This window comes from Bombyx mori, chromosome 16 (assembly GCF_030269925.1).
Source record: "Bombyx mori chromosome 16, ASM3026992v2".
NCBI lineage: Eukaryota > Metazoa > Arthropoda > Insecta > Lepidoptera > Bombycidae > Bombyx > Bombyx mori.
Window position 1 is genome coordinate 9,658,386 of NC_085122.1, and position 22,948 is coordinate 9,681,333.

Genomic DNA, 22,948 nt, shown 5'->3' on the forward strand with positions numbered 1-22,948 from the left:
TTTTATTGAATTTTCTTTTATACAAATCTGAACCTGAGAAAATGATGTAATATAGGATATTTTATAGCGGACTGTATTATATTGTATATTGATTTTTGTATATTGTGTAATACAACCATTAGTTCTACCACGTCGCTCTCAAAGTACTTTGTCAGCACTGTCATTCCCCTATTCCCTATCTATTGCGTAGTCACTTCTGGCTGCTTCTGGCAATTCATAGAGCTACAAATGTATTTTCACCCTCTCAATTGATACACCATTTCAATTGAAGCCTGCCAACTTTATTTTTATACTTAAATGCCTTAAAATATTGGCACACAACGTTTATAGGTCCAACAGCAACGGTTTGCCGTGAACTGTGAAATTCAGCTTTTTTTACATCCTCTTAAGTATTTTACCAATACAACTTTAACCGAAGCATTTGTTTTAAACGATATTCAGTTTTTTTTACATCCTCTTTGGGGATATTTGCAGAACGCATTCTGTCAATGTTATGTCAAACATAAGGATCCATTAGAAAATTTCATGTGGTGAATAAGGTTTTTTAACTTTCCTAATTTTCTGCGCAATTTTCTTATTTTTTTATTTCTTATGACCAAGGGAAATAGGGATTCATTTTTATATAAATAGATACTTTTTGCGATAACCCAAAACATTTTTTGTTCCCGTTCAGGATTTTACTTGTGTAAAAATAGGTGTGACATAATTATGAAAATAATATAAAGTAATGTTAAAGCCAGATTTCAGATATCCATTGTGGCCCTTCTTTGTTTATTGCGATATTATTTCTAAATTCATGCATAAATAATTATAAAACTTAATTTATTGCCTATAATTTTTCTAAGCTATTATGTGAAATTCTTATGACATTTACATGTGTATGACATTTCCCATTTCGGAACAAAATTATTTGCGATTAATATGCAGAAGATAATTTTATATTTTATTATTTTTGATAAAAGATAATAATATCATGATACTCGGGTCACATTGTTGATATTTCTATCGTCACTTGCTTACGTTACGGCTCGGCGCACGAACGTGTTAATCACCATCACTCATCACATCACCATTAATCATCACTACATAGTATAAAACAAAGTCGCTTTCTCTGTCCCTATATCTCTATGTATGCTTAAATCTTTAAAACTACGCAACGGATTTTGATGCGGTTTTTTTTAATAGATAGAGTAATTGAAGAGGAAGTTTTATATGTATAATAACATCCGTTAAATAGTGGAGAAATTATTAATAAATTACAGTTTGCGAAGCGAAATGAGGGCGGGTCGCTAGTAATAGCTAAAAAGAGGGTAAAAGATTCAAACAAAACAAACATTATAAAAATATAATTTACTTATTTTAGGTTACTTAACTACTTGTTTTTATTTTTCTTTAAAATGTACGCCTTAATGTAAAAATCGGAGAATAAGAATAAAATAAATATATTATGTGGTAGGAATACAAATGACACCCATTTCGGATATTCGCACGAGGGTTCGAATAGAACGTGCCCGAAGTGTAGTATCAGCAATAAGAATTGTAACTGTAACAAGAAAAACGGAAAGAATTAAGGTTATATGTTTAAGGTGAAGTACAAAATCGTATACTTATTTACAAAGAGAAATAGGTTTTTATTTTTATTTTTTATTGCTTAGATGTGTGGACGAGCTCACAGCCCACCTGGTGTTAAGTGGTTACTGGAGCCCATGGACATCTACAACGTAAATGCGCCACACACCTTGAGATATGAGTTCTAAGGTCTCAGTATAGTCACAACGGCTGCCCCACCCTTCAAACCGAAACGCATTACTGCTTCACGGCAGAAATAAGCGGGGCGGTGGTACCTACCCGTGCGGACTCACAAGAGGTCCTACCACCAGTAATTACGCTAATTATAATTTTGCGGGTTTGATTTTTATTACACGATGTTATTCCTTCACCATGGAAGTCAATCGTGAACATTTGTTGAGTACGTATTTCATTAGAAAAATTGGTACCCGCCTGCGGGATTCGAACACCGGTGCATTGCTACATACGAATGCACCGGACGTTTTTTAGGCCACGACGACTTATATTAGGTATTAATAAAAAATTTGCTTTATTCAAACAGTGCATGACCTTTTTTAAAGGAAAAAAACGTTTGAAATTAGGTTTTTTTTAATTTTCTGTGCAATGACACAGCTCTCGTCTAGTGATCTACTTTACCACTATGTAATTTGTCTCCATGCATTTGAACGTTTGTTAACCTATTTTATGCTAAGATTACACTAAGATACAGATTATAGATTTTTTCGTCTGGGAACTAACGTACAGCTGTTTGATGGTAGGTTAAAAGATTATTCTAGGTACGCGCGGACAGGTTGGCGAGCTCACGGACTTGACCTGGAAAAAATTGCTAACACCGGCCCTAGCAAGAGCAGTGCTTTGCAGAATCCACCACTGTTTCAGACATGTTCCGGCGGTGGCGACTTTGCTCTGTCGCCTGGGTTGGATATGTAATTAGCGGCGGCCACGTTATGAGGATTTTCGTGCAACGCCGCTTTGTCGAAGTACCGTTCTGACGCTACCAAGACGAAGCTTAAAGTGAAAGCCAGATTTCATCTATTCTTTGAATTACATTACTAATCAACTCCACCGAAATCTGATTTTCGTTTGTCAACCTACCTAAGTATTCATTACTGGTGGTAGGACCTCTTGTGAGTCTGCGCGGGTGGGTATCACTACCCTTCCTATTTCTGCCGTGAAGCAGTAATGCGTTTCGGTTTGAAGGGTGGGGCAGCCGTTGTAACTATACTTGAGTCCTTAGAACTTATATCTCAAGGTGGGTGGCGCATTTACGTCGTAAATGTCTATGGGCTCCAGTAACCACTTAACACCAGGTGGGCTGTGAGCTCGTCCACCCATCCAGCAATAAAAAAAAACACCTATGGAGTTTCTGTAAGTGCTGCGTTAGTAATAAAACTTACGATTTGCAATTGCGTTATGTATTTCTTCCACCACTGCCGCACCCAGAGCGGCCTGATTATCGAGACCAGGTAGTAACTGTACATCACCGCGTGCACCAATGAGTTTATGAAACCCAGCATCACGCCATGACCGCCTGCAACAGGGAAAAGTCATATCACAAATACACTCGGCTTAGGTAATTTATACCTAATCATGACTACATTTACGGTTTTATCTCGCGTGTGTTTTATTTTAAATTTTACGTTTCGAACACTGAGCGGTTTTCGTCGAAATAATATAGGTACGCGAGATTAAAAGGTAAAAGTAGTTTTAATTATGTCTCGGGAAAACCTATAAAAATAGTAATTTAAAGTTTTATAAAAAAATTTTTGCTCGTTTGGCCCAAAGCTTCTGCCCACAGCAATAATACTGATTTACGACTACGACCACTCTGTTATGTTATGAGCGATACGTCAAAGAAAAATATTTAATTGTTATTTCACTTTTAGACAGTACATTTACAATGTAGACGCCTGTTGTTACACTAGTGTCGATGTTTTATTCGGTAATGAGGAAAATAATAACATTAAAAACACAATAAGGCTTAGCTGAAAATCTGGCCGGTTTTTTTTGGAGTTTGAAAAGTGATTGTATTTTGTTTTTCTTTTCATTCCGTTTTTAATACGATTAAATTACTACGTCATAGTACGACCTGTAGAGGGGTCTACGGCTCTACGAAATACATATCGATAAAAGAAGCTACGAGAATGATCGCGCAACACAAGTAAAATTCGGCTTGGAGTCTGGGCCAGTTTTTTTACATTTAAAGACTTCATGGTCATACCGCAAGTAGCAAGCACTCGGCTTGGCTGTGTCCTCGGCATCGTCGATATCCATGAGCCACGGTGACCACTTACCATCAGATGGCAAGCATGCTCGTCTGTCTATCGAAGCACTAACAAAGAGTTCGTTCAAACAGACCACACAAAAAGGAAGTACCTGGTACATATTTAGTTCCGACGAAACCAAGAAGACACATTCCTAAGTGATGGTACACGTGGAGGAACGTCACCTGATTGAACTTCTTCCGAAGCACGAAGAAAACCTTAACATGAAACAGACCAAGGTAGTCATCATTAATTAGGTTAAACGTTATGTCTAAACAGTTGTGGTGGCCCGAACGCCTTTCTAGTTTCACCAGGACAGGTGGGCGAGTAAAGGCCCAGCCAGGAGGGGTGGGATTTGCTAACCACTGCCCGAGCTCCTCCGAAGGAGACCTATCAACTCAAGAGCAGCTGCTTCGCGAATGAATCTACTACCGGATCTGAATCGCGACCCGCTGAGAAGATCCGGCGAGAAACTCAGCGGGCTGACGTATGGGTTAGCTTGCACGTCGATCTCTTTGTCGAGTTCGACGAGTACATACGGTTACCGGGGTCCCTAAGCCTGCTCCTAGTGTTAGAGCTGAAGGCGTCTAATGCAAAGGTTATTGGTTCGGATGGATCCGTACGGACGTGATAGTCTGTAAAAGGCAACAATTGCCATATTGCACGAACTTCAAAACAAACATAAATCATGAGATCTGTCAGCACTCTAAATAAACCCTTTAAACCGAAATTGTTAATTGCGTAAGAATTCTATTTTTTCACAGTAAATATTGCTGATTGATTTCATTACAATATTGTTTTTTCTTTATTAAAAATGAGCTAAGAATGGTTTTTGTATTTCTTTTTTATCCTTAGACCGCATAAACCACCTGGTGTTAAGTGGTAACCGGAGCCTATAGACATCTACAACGTAAATGCCGCCACTCACCTTTAGATATGAGTTCTAAGGGTCTCAGTATAGTTACAACGGCTGCCCCACCCTTCAAACCGAAACGCATTACTGCTTCACGGCAGAAATAGGCAGGGTGGTCGTACCTACCCGCGTGGACTCACAAGAGGTTCTACCACTAGTAATTAGGGCAAATTATAATTTTGCGGGCTCGACTTTTATGACAGGATGCTCTTTCACCGTGGAAGTCAATCGTGAACATTTTTTAAGTACGTATTTCATTAGAAAAATTGGTACCCGCCTGCGGGATCTAAACAACAATGCATCGCTAGATACGAATGCATCAGACTTCTTATCCTTTAGGCCACGACGACTTCAAAATGATAAATATGCAATTTTGTCGGGACTTGTACCACGCTACCCTTTGTCTGCTTTGATATGGGCGCCCGCCATATTTTTTTTTATTGCTTATATGGTGGACGAGCTCACACCCATCTGGTGTTACGTGGTTACTGGAGCCCATAGACATCTAACACAGCACTGCAGACGAAACGCATTACTGCTTCACGGTAGAAATAGGCAGTGTGGTGGTACCTACCCGCACAAACTCACAAGAGGTCCTACCACCAGTAAACAACTTAGACTTAGAGATCTTAGAGTCACTGAAGCAAAAAAAACTTACCGTATCTAATAGGTCAATGATCTTAATCATGTAATACAACCAGACCCTGCTGACGACAATTCTCTCCAGTGGCGTGTCTTCTAATATTATCTTCTGACACCAAAGATTGTAATATCCTGACCAATACAACCTTGTCATGCACTGGAAAAAACACATTCAAACGTCAATCACTGTATGGGATTCGAAATACCGAATTCCGTAATTTATAAATTATCATCAAGCTAATATTTTGTTAGTATGTACATATTACTATGTATTGAGTATTAAAAGAGATTTTCATAAGTACGTTCATATTAGTTCCGTGTTCACATTCAACAGGTTCGTTGCGTTACGAGATCTATCAGTGTGCTTAGTGCGAGTTTTTTAACGTTCTCGATAGCGTAAAAGTTAGTTCATATTTGTATGGAATGGGATCGTTTGCCTACGTTTGCCGCTAGGGGCGCTGTTCCAACTACATACAAAATTGGGTTAACTTTTACGCTATCGAGAAAGTTAAAAAACTCGCTATAAGCACACTGATATCTTGCAGGACTTTTGTATTATTTTTGTATTTGCTGTTGTTGTAGACTTTTGTATTTACGTTGACTATAATCGTGCTGTTTCACTCCTCGCGGGAGGCTCTAACGTGTAAAGTTCTTTAAGTATGATTAAGACAAATGAGGCGTATAAAATCAAAGGCAGCTAAATCCAATATTCAGGTAAACTACAAAAATCGGCCCTAAACACGTCATTACGGATCCTCCCGATCCATCAAAGTACCTACTGCTCTTGCTAGGGCCAGTGTTAGCAACACTCCCGGTTTGAGAATCTGAAATAACTTTGTTCGTATAGCTACCTACGATATTCTTTATTTTAAAACAGATTTCTAAATAATGAGAATATTACTAATAATCTGAATTTTACATGATAAAACTTCGTTTATTAGTACTTAATACAGAGTAAACTTAACTTTTTCGAACTGAATTTGTTAGAGATTTAGCTGCATTTGTTATAACATGAAAACACTAATGCATGTTCAATTAACTAAACAAGATAGAGCCATTGTTAATACATTTTACGACATTAAGGCGTTTAGCTGCCTTTGATTTTACAGGCCTCAAATATACATATTTGCTTCCTACATAAAAGTGAATTCAAGGAAAATAATAATTAGAAATGGATTATGTCCCTGACGCACAGTAGTATAATTATTTTCATTCCTTGCGGTAGGAGACATATCGATACTCGTGGAATCGTACGTCTCGTAGACGCAAGAGTGGGAAGGTGGGGGGCGCGGCCTCTGCGTGACTCGATTTAGTATTATCATAGTATCGACGTGGGAAATCGCGAATATTTAAATTATTATAATAATAATGCTTATGCCGTCATACAAAGGTTGAAAAAAAATCTATTTTAACTTTTAAATATTCAGAACATGCTCAGTTATTGCTTCCGTACCCACTCCTCGTTTCAAAAAAGGTTATTAGTTTAATAAAACCATATATTTTTTTAAAGCATAACAGCCCAAGAACAAAAATGCACTGACACTCGAATAACTTTTCACTATTAGAAAAACTAATAAAATTAGATTTCATTGTATGTACTTCACTGACGTGGTTGCATGCTGTTTATTTATATAATACATTTGATTACACAATTCCTCGAAGGAAGATGTACAGATCAATATTTCCAACGTGGCAACGAAAAAGGCATTGTGTGGGTTGGACACACATTACAACGCTGACGCTGCTAAAAAAGCTAAAAGAATTGTTACCATTTGCGTGCAATTCAAATAATCAAAGTGTTTACGTAATAAAACTTTTTCAATCGACAACTGACATATTATTTTATTTCCATCACTACTTACTGCTCATATTGAACTAACTTCGATTGCGGTACGGGATACAACCCGGTTACATCTGATCTCTGGACATGGCGAATGGGAAACGGGGAGGGGCTTCAAATTCCAGCGAGGTCCAGAGATATTGTAACCAAACAATACAATAGCGGTAGCTATAAAGGTCACTACAACCCGGTTATATTATCTCTGAAACCAGCGAAAGTGCAACGGGGAGGGGTTTCACATTCCGGCGAGGTCCAGAAATATTGTAATCGAGCAATACAATAGTGGTAGCTATAAAGGTCACTACAACCCGGTTACATTATCTCTGAACCCAGCGAAAGTGCAACGGGGAGGGGCTTCACATTCCGGCGAGGTCCAGAAATATTTTAATCGAGCAATACAATAGTGGTAGCTATAAAGGTCACTACAACCCGGTTACATTATCTCTGAACCCAGCGAAAGTGCAACGGGGAGGGGCTTCACATTCCGGCGAGGTCCAGAGATATTGTAATCGAGAAATACAATAGTGGTAGCTATAAAGGTCACTACAACCCGGTTACATTATCTTTGGACCTGGCGAAAGGTCAACGAGGAGGGGCTTCACATTCCAGCGAGGTCCAGAGATATTGTAAGCGAGCAAAATTTTTTTGGTATCTGTATTTTATACTAATGTCATAACTGCGTGCGAACCTAGCAAAATATAGAGCAATAGGCTATCTTACTATATCACAAAAACTTCAAAATATATGTCATTCGTTTTTTGAAAGATAAATTATTTTCAATAAGTACCTACTGTATTTTTAGGAGACTGATTAGGTCTCCAACGCAACAAAGGGTAGGTTAGTTACGAGATATTTTATGTCCCCAAAGCCCCAGCTCTTTGAAAATGATAGCTCAGGGAAGGTGTTAACTGATAAACACTACATGGACCTTCAGAACTCAATTCACTTCGTTCGCTCAAACAAACAAAAAAAATATTCGTCTTAAATTTGCAAAATATATCATAAATATATTGGTGTTTTAATTTTTTGCTTCTTATGAATATGAATAGCATGTCGGAATGGAAAATTGTGAATTCTTAAATTTTAAGTGTATTTTCTATGTTGAAACTTTTGCCAATGAAAACCGGCACTGAAATTGCTTCGCTCTCATAGCGTTTGCTGTCAATGTCAAATGTTTCTCACCATACAATCACGCGTCATCATCACACGCTTCGCTATCTCAGACAAGCTGAAAACTAATTGAATGTTTACACATAAATTAAACCAAATTATACTTGTCGTTAATCGCATATTTAAAAAAAAAAAAACAACCTAAGTCTTAACAATTCCTTTTTAATGGCTTGTTTTTAACAAGTTTTTATTTTTATTCTTTTATTACATGTGCAATTTATTACATCATATTTTAATGAACATAAGAATAGGAGAATCTATTATTTCGCCGTTGGATTCTCGAGATCAAGGCTGATTGATAGCTTAATTTTGCTGAGTTTTTGTACAAGTCTAGCCTTTTTAGTCCCCATCGTGTTGCTGGATGAGGTGGGCAAGCTGCTGGAATGCATTCTGGCAGCCCGCATCATCCAGCATCTGGTCGGGGTGGGACCCGATCTGTCGGCGGAGCAGTATGGCTTCCGAGAGGGCCGCTCAACGGTAGACGCGATCCTTCGCGTGCGGGCCCTCTCGGAGGAGGCCGTCTCCAGGGGTGGGGTGGCTTTGGCGGTGTCGCTCGATATCGCCAATGCGTTTAACACCCTGCCCTGGTCCGTGATAGGGGGGGCGCTGGAACGTCATAGAGTGCCCCCCTACCTTCGCCGGCTGGTGGGTTCCTACTTAGAGGACAGATCGGTCACGTGTACCGGACACGGTGGTCGGACATATCGGGTATGACTGGGTGCTGAGAGGTGCCCTCCTCCCGGGCCTGAGCGTAATCTGTTACGCGGACGACATGTTGGTCGTGGCCCGGGGGGGGGAGTTTTGCTGAGTCTGCCCGTCTTGCTACGGCTGGGGTGGCGCATGTCGTCGGCAAAATTAGGAGATTGGGCCTCGACGTGGCGCTCAGTAAATCCGAGGCCATGTGGTTCCACAGGCCCCGGAGAGTGCCACCTGTCGATGCCCATATCGTGGTTGGATGCGTCCGTATCGGGGTTGGGGTGCAGTTGAAGTACCTCGGCCTCATTCTGGACAGTCGTTGGACCTTTCGTGCTCACTTTTGGAACCTGGTCCCTCGTCGGGGGGCCTGACCGGGTGACGCGCCGTCTCTATACGGGGGTGGTGCGGTCAATGGCCCTATACGGGGCGCCCGTGTGGGGCCAGTCCCTGGCCGTGGGGGTGGCGAAGCTGCGGCAACGGCCGCAACGCACCATCGCGGTCAGGGTCATCCGTGGTTATCGCACCATCTCCTTTGAGGCGGCGTGTGTACTGGCTGGGACGCCGCCTTGGGTTCTGGAAGCGGAGGCGCTCGCCGCTGACTATAAGTGGCGGGCTGACCTTCGTGCCCGGGGCGTGGCGCGTCCCAGCCCCAATGTGGTCAGAGCGCGGAGGGCCCAATCTCGGCGGTCCGTGCTGGAGTCATGGTCCAGACGGCTGGCTGATCCTTCGGCTGGTCGTAGGACCGTCGAGGCGATTCGCCCGGTCCTTGTGGATTGGGTGAATCGTGACAGAGGACGCCTCACTTTCCGGCTCACGCAGGTGCTCACTGGGCATGGTTGTTTCGGTGAGTTCCTGCACCGGATCACAGCCGAGCCGACGGCAGAGTGCCACCATTGTGGTTGCGACTTGGACACGGCAGAGCATACGCTCGTCGCCTGCCCCGCATGGGAGGGGTGGCGCCGTGTCCTCCTCGCAAAAATAGGAACCGACTTGCCGTTGCCGTGTGTTGTGGCATCGATGCTCGGCGACGACGAGTCGTGGAAGGCGATGCTCGACTTCTGCGAGTGCACCATCTCGCAGAAGGAGGCGGCGGGGCGCGTGAGAGACGCACAATCCCGCCACCGTCGAGCGGGGGCCAGGGAGGTGGATCTCGCCCAAGCCCTGGCCCTCTAAGTGTTTCGGGTCCCCCTCACATGTTGGTCTGGGGACCGGCGAGGGGGACCTAAGAAGACGACGTGCAAGCTGCTCTGCACGCGTTTTACGCAAGAGCATCCGGGTGATGGAAGGCCGGCTATCCTCGACCCACGCTGGTTCTGGTCCAGCGGGGTATTCCGTAGGGTAACCCACTCTAACCGGCGCCATCTAGGCGGGCTTCGGACAGTCTGCCGACCGAGAAGGCTGGTGGTCGTGGCGCCGACGACCGCCAGTCCGGCGTCCCGAGGGGGAGGGTGATGGGAGAGATGTGCTCCGCACTAAACGCTTCACTTTCCCCCCTTTGCCTTGTCATGAGTTCTGTCTCATGCGAGGTTTGGACGTTGGTTGTTGAGCGACAGGAGGTTTTAGTCAGTTCGACTCTGACATACCCCGCCCAGTATCCCCAGAAAAGGGCGGAAGTCCGGCGATTTCCTCCTGACCACAAAAAAAAAAAAAGCCTTTTTAGTCGATTTGCTCTCGTAATTACTGCACAACGTTCAAATAATTAACCTAATTGTTTACTTCTCGCTTGACCTTCCGGCAAGAATATATAGTGCACAGCAACGCGATATTAAAAAAAAAAATACAATCAACTTTGACTTTTGATCGACTTCGGCGTGGTTTTTCCGGTTTCGGTTCAGTTGGAAGCCGCCATTCCGAAGTTTGTTGACTAGCTTGAATATCAAACTCGTAAAACCCACGTCTCGTCACAAGTAACAATGCTTTAATGAATGCTGGGTCGGAATTAATTTGCATTAGCATATTCTGAGCTACTCTTGTACGATTTAGTTTTTGGAGAAAATTCAGGTATTTTAAGACTAACCAAGCCGCAACGTGTTCTGCATCCAAGTGATTATATAAAATGGGTCGTACAGCACAGAAAGTTCGGCGGCTATCTCACTCAAACTTGAATGAGGATTTTCGGGAAACGCACGCAAAGCACGAAGCTAAGCTCCGTTTTTTTTATTCCATTGAGTGAACCATCGGTTGAGTGGTTAACGGGGTCCATAGGCACCCGGTAACCACTTAACGCCGTGTGGATTATGAGCCCGCTCACTCGTCTAAACAATAAAAACAAAATTGAATAGGTTTATAAATGGGCAGTATAATTATCGTCATATCAATAAAAGATTAATGAGTGTTTTTCGTCAGACAACGGAAAGTTCCAGACGCAAGTAGCGGATGATCATAAACATTCTAAGTCCTCATTGTACATGACTTGAAAGACGAAACTTGCTGTGGATTACACAGGCTGCTATCGGAACGTTCCAGAATAAGAACCATTTAAACGCTATTACCAAGACTGTAAGACTTCGCTTCTGACGGTAGACAGGATTGGATACTTTTTGAAGTTATACTTCTTTAGGCGCGTTATGAAAAATTGATGAGAGTGAAATTTTACGATGCGCGCGTACCGTGACACAAAATTTACAGAATGAAGTTGCCCACTAAATCGCTCATTACAATACGACCGACGTAACTTGGCGAGTCTGAATATAGCCGCAGGTGAACTTTCCGAACCGTACCGAGAATGACCGAATTTATACGATGTCAAGAAAAGGGATGTCCAATATGCGTGTTTGAGGATGTTGTTTAATCGATTTTTTTTCAAATAGATTAAAATTTAAATTAATAAAAAAGAAATAAATTAAATAAAAATAAAGTATAACTTCTTACGCGCGTACATAAGTACACGCACCCTTTTTTATCTTCCTCTGTACGCTTTTGCGGCTCATCTGCTATAGAGAGACCATAGACATTGTTGTTTTAAAACTACATATCACCTGCATTTATTGTCAATCTAATTATTTGTTACATACAAAGGGAAAAGAGAGAAAAAAATCAGAGATCAAATAACAATACCAACAACAAATAATATTAAGACGTTTGTCCGTTTTCGACGCTAAGAGGATACACACACACACACACACAAAGGTGGTATGAAGTTCAAGACTGCTCACGCTCCGAAGACTTAAAAACTTTAATGAGAAAGCGTAGGAATACTTCTCTCGTCTGTCAACATTACAGCAGTAAAGTAATGAACCTGTCAAAAGCGTCGATGTAGGCAGTTTTGTTTCTAAATAACGAACATATTTTGAGTCGTCAGCAATGAAATTCTTGAAAGGTTTCGACAGTAAGACGTCCTAGAACTCGTTCTGGGGCCACAAAACCACAACAAAATGTTTACCTTTTAATATTCATTTGTGTTAAGTATAGACTAACGGCAATGTGGTTTCTTAAGAAATATTCGTAACCCAACATTTAGTTTACGATAGTGTCTTTAATAGATAACATTTTTTTTCAAGAAATATTATTTCTGGATATTTATGATGCATCACACTCAACGAATTTGTATGACATTTCGGATAAAGATAATTCATAACCTGTATTAACACATGCGGAAGTTTTTGATGGGTACGCCAAATGTCGTGATTTCCATACTAATTTACTAAAATTTTATTCTTTAGGGGTATAATATATTTTTTTAGGAGGAAAGATTCCTGGTGGCCCAGAGACCTTGCCAGTTTCGCGACGGTGACTGGCTCTTGCGTGAGTCGGAGTCGGGGAGTACTCAGTGGCGCCAACGATGAGGCGATTATCATCACGCATGGCCTTATCGAACTACCGTTCCGACGCTGACTTCAGGTATTTTCTGATCGATTCAAGGCCCAAATCATTGTGTAGGTCGACGTTTCTCACGAACCACGGAGCTCCGACAGCTAGCCTGCGAAAGCGGGATTGTAGGGATTGGAGGGTGTCTATCCAGATGCGGGCCGCGTTAGCAAACACCACACTCACATATGTCATAACGGATGGTACGCAAGTTTAGTAGAGTGTCACCTTGTTCCGAAGGGACATTTTACTCCGATTACAAAATCATGGGGTAAAGCCCACCGAGGATAGATGGGGCGTGGTCTCGGACAGACTTTGTGTGTTTGTGGAATGTCATAGATGCATCCAGAATAACTCCCAGGTACTTGACCTTACTGTCCCAAGGTATGGATTGGCCGAAGAAGGTAATCGGGGGTGTGAGATTCCTACGCCTAATACAGAAGGAGGTTGAATTTCGCCTTTGAAAGAGCACCGCTTTATTTTTCTCTGGATTAATGTCGATAGCTTACTCGCGATTAGAGACTTGTTCCTGCTCGAATAATAATAATTGACGAATAAGACTAAATGGGTCCGCGGATATCGGTAATTGTCATTAATAAATAAACTAAAAAGGAATGAAGAGAGGACTGAGATTTTCCCGTGAGAGGTCGCGGGGAGGAGCAGGATCCCTCGACTCGATATCGAAAAGAGCGGTTCGATAAGAAGAGTAAGTAAAAGAAGAGTAAGTTGTTCATGTTACTGGTGGTAAGACCTCTTGTGAGTCCGCACGGGTAGGTACCACCACCCTGCCAATTTTCTGCCGTGAAGCAGTAATGCGTTTCGGTTTGAAGGGTGGGGCAGCCGTTGTAACTATACAGAGACCTTAGAACTTATATCTCAAGGTGGGTGGCGCATTTACGTTGTAGATGTCTATTGTGAGCTCGTGTACCCAATTAAGCAATTTAAAAAAAAATGTTGCGGGTACGGGGCCGAATCTCACATATGAAGACATAACTGAACATTAAATATACATTTACTTACGTCTCTGAAAAATAATAATAAATTGAGTATATGTTAATTTATGTTAAAGTAGTCCATTCTAAGTTTAATTATAGAAGCAAATTGAATTAAAAAAAAAAAAAACTTTACGTTTCCGCTGCGATGGACTTAAAAGACAATACACACGCAGAGGTCAAAGTCTGCCTCAAACGGGGCATTGTCAAAATAAACGAAACGACAATTGAAATCGAATTTTAATTGAATACCCGAATCGATGTTTTAATGAATAGGGCTTTAACACCACGGCACATTTACATAAAATATTTATTTAGTCCAAACAACAGTTACAACCAATACCGTCTTTACCATAAGGGCACACGGGGCCCGTGCCCAGGGCCCCCATTCTCAGGGGGCCCGAAAGACCGACAATTTCTCTGACACGTTTATTCTCAAAACATTTTTGTCGGGCACATTACACTTTTTTCACAAATCAGTAAAGTATTTACAAGGCATATACTATGCCTATAATAGAAGATTTCGCTCAACAGAAATCCTGAAAGAAACCGTTATCGATATCGTAACCAAAAAACCAGGAGCATTCTAATATCATTAATGACATATTATATCATACTGTATTTGATTACCTATAATAAATGGTCATACTCAGTAAAAAATGTTATTATAATTCGCTTTTTTTACTTACCAAAAGGGCCTCAAATTCTTGTGTGCCCAAGGGCCCCATCCTAGTTTAAGACGTCCCTGGTTACAACGTTAACATTTCAAAAAAAAAACAGTTTTTTTTTAAACCTTACGTGTTCTCCGTTCAATTGTGTTTGATAGGCCGGTATTTCTAAACGATATTCGTGCTTAATACTTTCAATAATATATAGGAGTTTTCAAAAAGCAATCGTGATATTCTAAATTTACTATCCAAACACGTGAACTCGACGGAGATTTGAAATCATCTCTTGCTAGTTGTTTCTACACAACCTTCTGTTTAAAATACGGCCTTCAAATTTAGCACGAAATATCGCTTCAGGTCATATTATATAAATTACTTCATTAATGATGGTAATTTTCATTTATTTAGACATGTCCTTCTTCAAACGAAGCTTGTGGAGAGTATTAAGCGGTAGGCAGCGGCTTGGCTCTGCCCTTGGCATTGCTGAAGTCCATGGGCGACGGTAACCACTCACCATCAGGTGGGCCGTATGCTCGTCTGCCTACAAAGGCAATAAAAATAAAAAATAAAAAAAAAACAAAAAATAGACTAAGGCTTAAATTCAAATGCTTCTTTGTTTTTCCTTCTTTTTTTTTTAAACACACATGGATGACATTCTACAGCCAAGTTACAATATCCCTATGGGTACTTGTTACGAGTACTTGATTCGCATACGAAAAACAAACAAAGCAAACTCCGAATACCAAATCTTTTTAACGAGTATTGTGTGTCCGACCGGGAATCCAGAGCCTGGGATGCAGTGACCAGGGTTGCTAAACGCTATACCAAAAAGGCGGGCACCCACAGGCTCCCAAATACCGGCTAGTTCCATTTGCCTTTAAATGGAAAGGAAATGTTCGAATTGTTTTTTTTTTTTATTTTTTTTTATTGCTTTGATGGATGTAGTAGTAGTAGAAGTAATAAAAATACTTTCCTACGAGTACAATACATTGCAATTCAAAAGAGATTATTTCAACTGAATATTGCTAAAACATATTGTGCAGATACGTCTTGAATGTCAGAATATTTACATAATTAAATCAAGCTCCCGTTCTTAAAAGACCTATAGTTGTGCGAATTAGCGATAAAAAAAAAACTCACCACGTTTTTTTTTTCAAATTAATATTCTTATATTATTTTTGTTGCCTTGTTCATTAATGTTTCATTAATTCATATAAAACCGTTTCCTTGACACCTAAAAATATTCACATCGCTATCACACTACCCAGTTACGATTTTTAATAAAGGCGCTTTTAAGAAATCGGTTTTTAAAACAAGTAATAATATTTGATAATAAATTGAACAGGGAAAAAAAAGGTTAAATATAATACGTTCGGCTATTTTTAGCATAATATTTTTATACTAACAGCACAAGTATTTATTTACAAACATTAAAGTTATAATTTATAAATATGACAATAATATTGAATTACAAAAATAACTCGATCAAAATTTAAAACTGTAAGTGAATAAACGAATGAGTTCTGTGCGTATAGTAAAAAAAATAAAAAAAATACAATTAATTACAACTTGCTTGTGTAAAGTCAATGAACTTTCGTTGTGAAACTTCATTTCATTATACCTACATATTATTGAATGTCTGGCGCAAGTTTGACTAGCCACAGATCTGCCCGTTTCTACCACGATAAAATCGTACGTCCGGTGGGAAGGGTATCGCAATGTTTTTTTTTTTGGAAATAATTCCAGTTTTATATTATTATCTTATGACATACATAGTCATCTGTGTGCTTAGTGCGAGTTTTCTCGATAGCGTAAAAGTTAATTAAAGTATGGAGTTGGAACGTTTGCCTACGTTTGCCGCTAGGGGCGCTGTTCCAACTGGAAGCTAATAAGGAAGGATGTTTACTCTTCATAAACCTATAGGATTTCCGCTTGCCAGAATATCCTATAAATGTTATCTTTCTTTAGTGTCGCTTTGTCGTTTCGTTCGAACTTTAATATAAAATATGTCATAAAGGTTACAGTATGTAGTTATCTATTTATCATTAGCTATTAGGTATCTTACCTTGGATTTATTGAATCTATTGAATCTATATGTCATTGTATAAAAATGAATTGCTGTTCGTTAGTCTCGCTAAAACTCGAGAACGGCTGGACCGATTTGGCTAATTTTGGTCTTGAATTATTTGTGGAAGTCCAGAGAAGGTTTAAAAGGTAGATAAATATGAAAGTTCTCGGAATTACTTAAATAAAAATAAACAATTTTGTTTTTCCTTTGACGTGTCCCCCGTCGGACGGATTCCTTTTCTTTGTTTTAAGTTTATTTTATACAAAAGTTTAGGTCTTTTATTTATCGATTGAGGCACTACGAAGTCTGCCCGGTCAGCTAGTACTAAAATAAAATTCCGTTTGTTCCATTGGTGTGCGTTTTTTTTTTTTAAATTCTGCTTGAACATACCTGAGCTGCCAAGTACAAGGACAGATAAATTTGCACGAGGTTGTATATGATTATCGTTGTCTTCAGTTTGAAGGGCTGCCGGTTCTCCATCAGCGCCGGGCCCCAAGAGCGAACGAACCGATGGTACACGTACAAGATCAAGAGCACCGGTATCGGGTTTGAAACCAAAGGGAAAGTCTTCGTCCGTGGATCTGTTGACGAAACAGAGAATAAGTTTACGGGTGGTAGAACGTTTTGTGAGTCCGCACGGGTAGGTATTACTACCCCGCCTCTTTCTGCCGTGAAGCAGTAATGCGTTTGAAAGGTGGGGCAGCTGTTATAACTATACTGAAACCTTAGAACACATATCTCAATGTGGGTGGCGGCATTTGCTTTGTAGATGTCTATGGCCTCCGGTAACCACTTAACACTAGGTGAGCTCGTCCACCCATCTAAGCGATAAAAAAAAAGTTTAATTGCCGTTTGCCTTTTGTTGCATAGGAACATTCCCAATAATTTTGATTGTACATAAAAAATACCATCTTAGATTTTTGGGTTTAAGCAAACTGAATATTTCTAGAAAATTCCATCGAAATCGGTCCAGCCGTTTCGGAGTCTAGGAACATACATAGATAAATCAATTTTAAATAAAAAGATATTTCATAAAAGCTAAATCTCGCTTTGGCGAAGCCCGAAATTATAAATGGAATAGTCATGTAGAAGCTTCGATCAACAATAGTTACTATTGTTGATCGAAGTGTAGAAGGGACTTGCTAGAGGTCTTTGGTATGAGTATTCCTATTTATTCATATGTAAAATATTATTTATTTATTCATTCCGTTTTTTAATATGCTGTGGCTGCCATTATTTAGCGACTTCTGACCTTTGGCTTAAGATTTTATCTTTTGTCACATTGACGGTGTAATGTTATTTTACGACAGCCTTGTGTTGTCAGTACTAATGATCACGTTAATTAGGTACCTACAATTAATAATAATTTTCAAATGAGCACATTTAAACGAATTTTGAAAACCTAATGTCAAAACATTTGAATATTTTAACAATGACGTGTGATTTTATTGTTTCAATAGTGGTTTTCAAACAATCAAAACAAGAATTTTTGTAATTTAATGTGTAGTACTAGCAATATTCTTTGTTAAAGCGAAAAATTTGCATTGAATACTGTGTATCGCTTTTAATGAATAAATAAAACTACTGTTCGATCGATAATCGACCATGTTTATAGCATCTTCAAGACTTAGATTTGATATACGTGCTAAATAACATTTTGTATTATTATAATTGACACATTAAAAACAAAGAAAGTGACAGACCCCGTCAATGAATAAACGCCGAACAAAAAGAAGAAAACCGTTTAAAAAACAATAGATGTTATTTAACTGTTTTGTTTATTTATAATTAGATCAATAGCATACTTATGAACAAGTTACCGTTGCTCATTTTCGGCAAGACTTCCACAGAAAAAATATGTAGGATAGCATCAAGCCTTAACTTAACCTCATTCACGCCCTGCCACGCATACCACCCGTATCTTCCCAAAATACTGTTAAGCTATTTATTATTCTGTTCAATATCCTCGAACCAGATCCTGTATCTAATTTAAATATCGAAGTTACATCTCAAGGTCCAAAGCCACTGCCTGTAGCTCAGAGATGGAGACTCGAGCTGCAATTGACAAGGTCAGATCTTCTCTATATTAACCCTCTATGGTACTTACACGGAGTGTACCAGTGTTTTTTTTCTTACCTAAGCTAATAGCCTTGAGAGGCTATTTCAGCGTAACTTTAACTAGTAGGTAGGTGAGCTCACGGGGCTCAAACCTGACGACGTTGCTAACACAAACCCTAGCAAGAGCCGTGCTTCGCAGAATCTACCACCGGATCGGAAACGCGACCCACTGAGAAGATCCGGTGAGAAACTCAGTGGGCTGTGTCTGTGGGTTAATTTACTCGTGGAGCCCTTCGTCGCAAGCGACGGGTTCGACGAGAACGATGACCGGGATCAGTGTGCTTAGTGCGGGTCTTTTAACGTTCTCGAGGGCGTACAAGCTAACTCAAATTTGATGCAATTGGAACAGCGCCCCTAGTGGCAAACGTAGGCAAACGTTCACCCCAATTTTTTTTTTAATGATAGACCACTGGTGTCCCTGAAGTCTTTCCAGTTTCACCGGGTGGGCGAGGGTACAAATTCGAGTTAACTTTTACGCTATCGAGAAAGTAAAAGAATTCGCACAGAAGCAATTAAAGGTATGTTATATACATACTTCAACTGCACTAAAATAATAAATGCGTTACATACCAGCCAAGTCATCGTTGACAAAATGGTAATAATGCGTGATATTTTTGATTAGCGTGCCCATGACTGTTCCTGAAAAAAAGAATGTTAATATAATTAATATATAAAGAATGTTAATATCTATATATTAATACGTGAAGCAAAAACTTTGTACCCCTTTTTACGAAAATTGCGCGGATGGAGGAGTATGAAATTTTCCACACTTATAGAGAATATAGAGAAGAAGTGCACAATGCTAATTTTTTTTTAAATAATGCTATAAGATACATTAAATCAATAAAGAAAACATTACACACACTACCGTGTATTTGACACACACACACGCATGCATACTGTTTATTTATTGTCAAACTTTTGTTCTTGACGTCTGTGGTTAAATTGAGAATAGATTAAATATTGTTTGTATTTATTAATATTTTTCTTTAGTAGTCTTGGCGAAATTTGTGATTATAGAAGTATAATAGTCTTTGACAATAGAACCATAATAATGTTCAAACTTATGATTTCAATTAATTATAGTCGAATTTTGACTACTGCGCGACCTCTAGTTAAACTAATTATATTATAAAATATCTTTTATGTGTAAAAACTGGAGTTATGTAGATAATATACATAAACAGTAGTCCGTGTTTATTATTGGTACTAATGACAATAAGAGTAGCCAATTCAGCTACCATATTGGGGTACAACATTTAAATATCTCAATAGAAAGTAGCTTGAATGATGCTGTAATGACTGATGATGTCCATGAACATCGGTGAGCACTCATATTCGTGTGGGGCGTGTGTTCACCAGCACTCAAAAGCAAAGGATATCTTAAATTATAGTCCTAATAATCAATATGAAGTCGTCGTGGCCTAACGGATAAGACGTCCGATGCATTCGTGTTGAGCGATGCACCGATGTTCGAATCTCAGGCGGGTACCAATTTTTCTAATGAAATACGTACTCAACAAATGTTCACGATTGACTTCCACGGTGAAGGAATAACATCGTGTAATAAAAATGAAACCCGCAAAATTATAATTTGCGTAATTACTGGTGGTAGGACCTCTTGTGAGTCCGCACGGATAGGTACTACCACCCTGCCTATTTCTGCCGTGAAGCAGTAATGCGTTTCGGCTTGAAAGGTGGGGCAGCCGTTGTAACTATACTGAGACCTTAGAATTCATATCCCAAGGTGAGTGACGGCATTTACGTTGTAGATGTCTATGGGCTCCGGTAACCACTTAACACCAGGTGGGCCGTGAGCCGTCCATTCATCGATGCAATAAAAAAAATTAGATTTCACGTTAAAATTCGTCACACGAATGCTTTTCCGACGCGCGAATCAACCCCACGACCCACGGTCAAGTAGTCAGGGACAGTCACTATTCACTGACAGATTCAATCGGAGAACAAATAATAAATTTAAATTTAAAAAATTAAATAAATTTAAGAAATAAATTAATATTATCGATATTTTTTTAATGCTTAGTTGGGTTTATGGTTTATTTATATTATTAAATTTACAAAATTTACGAACTAGTACAAAAGTATAACAGCTTTAAAATACCTTGCAGGGCGTCTTGTTCCTCTGGTGATCAGCACTCGATTGTGACTAATTCCGACAATTGAACCTCGAAAACTCACCTCGTACCTCGTGCTGAACTGAATTAAATTAATGAATTGTGTTTACAATTAACAGATGGTTCAATTACCTGCCCAAACTAGTGTAGTAATTTCTTAAATATGCGACCGTAATAATGATAATCAATGACCGCAAATCGATTTCTAAATGATTCGTGTCATTAATTGTCAATTTCGAAAGAAGTTTCCAGTTGCATATTAGGATAAATAATGTTTTAATACGCTTACGACGAATACCCGTATCGTAAATACACTTTTTTTTTTGTGTAGAATTGATTTTTATTACACGATGCTATTCCTGCTCCATAGAATACATTTCATCAAGTACCTATGCTTAATAGAAAAAATGGTACTTAGCTTTTTATTTTCGGGTCGGGGGCCGAATCTCCTTTTAGCCGAATCTCCTTGCGTTAGCCACAGTATTGAGGAAAACGAAGCGAGAAGAAAAAGAAACCGAAGATAATAAGGGCGCATCCACTAACGGAGCTCCTTGCAAATCTCGCCCCACTCCCGATCCCCGCCCGAGACAGAACTAAGGTCAACAAGACAGCAAGACAAGCAGATTTCCCCAAAGACACCCGGCCGACGATTTCGTCGAAGCGATAGTCGTCGACTCTACGACGGCCATCTCGGTACGACAGACCTTCGGACGGTGCTACTGACGTGACGGAATACCCCGCTAGACCAGAACTAGCCTGCAGGGCGGAACGTGATACACCGTTAACTGATCACTCCTCCACTGTAAAACTGCTGGCTGGCAGCGTGCTAGTGTCGGTAGCGCAGGGCGCGGATTCGCAGTGGCTTGGGTATGCTTCCGGTATTGCTGATGTCTATGAGCGCCGCTGACAATTTACCAGTACGAGGGCAATTTCTTGTACGATTTTTTTGTTGAATAGTGTTTTGGCAGTACAACTAACTCCATCTGTTGTAAAATAGCGAAAACGGATATCAAAACAACTAATATTGTCGGAAAAGTTCTCGAAAAGTCGTGTCGAGTATAAAAACGTGGCAAAGACGGCTTGAAGGCTGTTTAGTAATCAAGTGTTGTTATCTATGGTCAGTAATCAATTCTATTTGTAGCGAAACGGCCTACGGATCACCTAAAGCGAAACGAAAAAAGTGAATTTTGATGTTGAAGTCCACCTTACATGTTCACCATAAAATCATGTTGAGAAAAAGTGCACATAAAGCCAATACAAAATCTAGCCGAACTACGCCACAAAATTGCTAAAACAGCAGAAGAAATAAACTCACGATTGGTTAAAAGATCTTTTCTGAGGTGATGCAGAGCCTGTATTCATACTGAAGGCAAACAATTTGTAAACTTAATTAAGTTTAGGAAATATAAGCATTACAATATTTTTAACTGTTTTATTATGATAATTTATTGTCGAATTTTTTTAAGGCCCCAAGTTTTTGATAATGTTGACAGTTTTTTTTATAGAAAGAGAAACAGCAAACGTTATATCATTTTTAAATCAAAATAAAATGGAACATTTTTTTGAAATAACGTGCAGTTGCGTAAATAACGTGCGTTTTTACAGCGTTAAATACAGTTTTTTTTTTTTTTAAATAAGATGTCAAAGTTACGGGATAAAAGGCTTTTAACCATGATTTAATATAACTTTTTAATTTTTGTACTAAATTCACACCATTAATTATTGGAGTTGTAGCTGTATAATTCTTATGGATTACATAAAAAAGTCTCTGAAATATTATGAAATTTACGATCACAGCGTCTCAATATGTGATATAGGATGACGATTTTCTACATTTTCATAAAAATATACCACTTACCTATTGTCACTTAGCCGAGTGAAATTGATTTTTGTTTTTATTTTTCTCTGAAGTTTTTTTTTTAATGCTTAGATGAGTGGACGAGCTCACAGCCTACCTGGTGTTAAGTAGTTACTGGAACCCATAGACATCTACAACGTAAATGCGCCACCCACCTTGAGATATTAGTTCTAAGGTCTCAGTATAGTTACAACGGCTACCCCACCCT

At 39.6% G+C, this 22,948-nt stretch overlaps 1 protein-coding gene across 4 annotated transcripts; it reads right to left on the reverse strand.

Moving 5' to 3' along the window:
• Positions 1-1,331: 1,331 nt before the first annotated feature.
• On the reverse strand, positions 1,332-22,297 carry LOC101735510 (elongation of very long chain fatty acids protein AAEL008004). 4 transcript variants are annotated; one of them, XM_004926859.4, is made up of 7 exons: positions 20,870-22,297; positions 19,318-19,386; positions 17,020-17,210; positions 5,405-5,545; positions 3,946-4,051; positions 2,967-3,100; positions 1,332-1,543 (listed from the first exon to the last, which is right to left on the reverse strand). In XM_004926859.4, exons 2-7 carry the CDS (start codon positions 19,376-19,378, stop codon positions 1,373-1,375), a joined length of 804 nt encoding a protein of 267 aa, XP_004926916.1. In that variant the 5' UTR covers positions 19,379-19,386; positions 20,870-22,297; the 3' UTR covers positions 1,332-1,372. The 4 variants fall into 4 exon arrangements, with proteins under 4 accessions (XP_004926916.1, XP_062529062.1, XP_062529064.1 ...); XM_062673078.1 differs by having other exon boundaries at positions 19,318-19,434; positions 19,857-22,297; XM_062673080.1 differs by lacking the exons at positions 17,020-17,210; positions 19,318-19,386; positions 20,870-22,297 and adding exons at positions 14,583-14,638; positions 15,702-15,833.
• Between the last annotated feature and the right edge of the window lie 651 nt (positions 22,298-22,948).

Bases quoted from the DNA above. Each gene is read 5' to 3' on its own strand.
- LOC101735510 (XM_004926859.4), bottom strand. From the start codon at position 19,378: ATGGGCACGCTAATCAAAAATATCACGCATTATTACCATTTTGTCAAC. The intron at 4,052-5,404 runs GTAAGTTTTTTT...TTTCATGTTAAG, and splicing joins TCATTGACCTATTAGATACG to GTTTTCTTCGTGCTTCGGAA. The intron at 3,101-3,945 runs GTACTTCCTTTT...TCCCTGTTGCAG, and splicing joins CGGAACTAAATATGTACCAG to GCGGTCATGGCGTGATGCTG.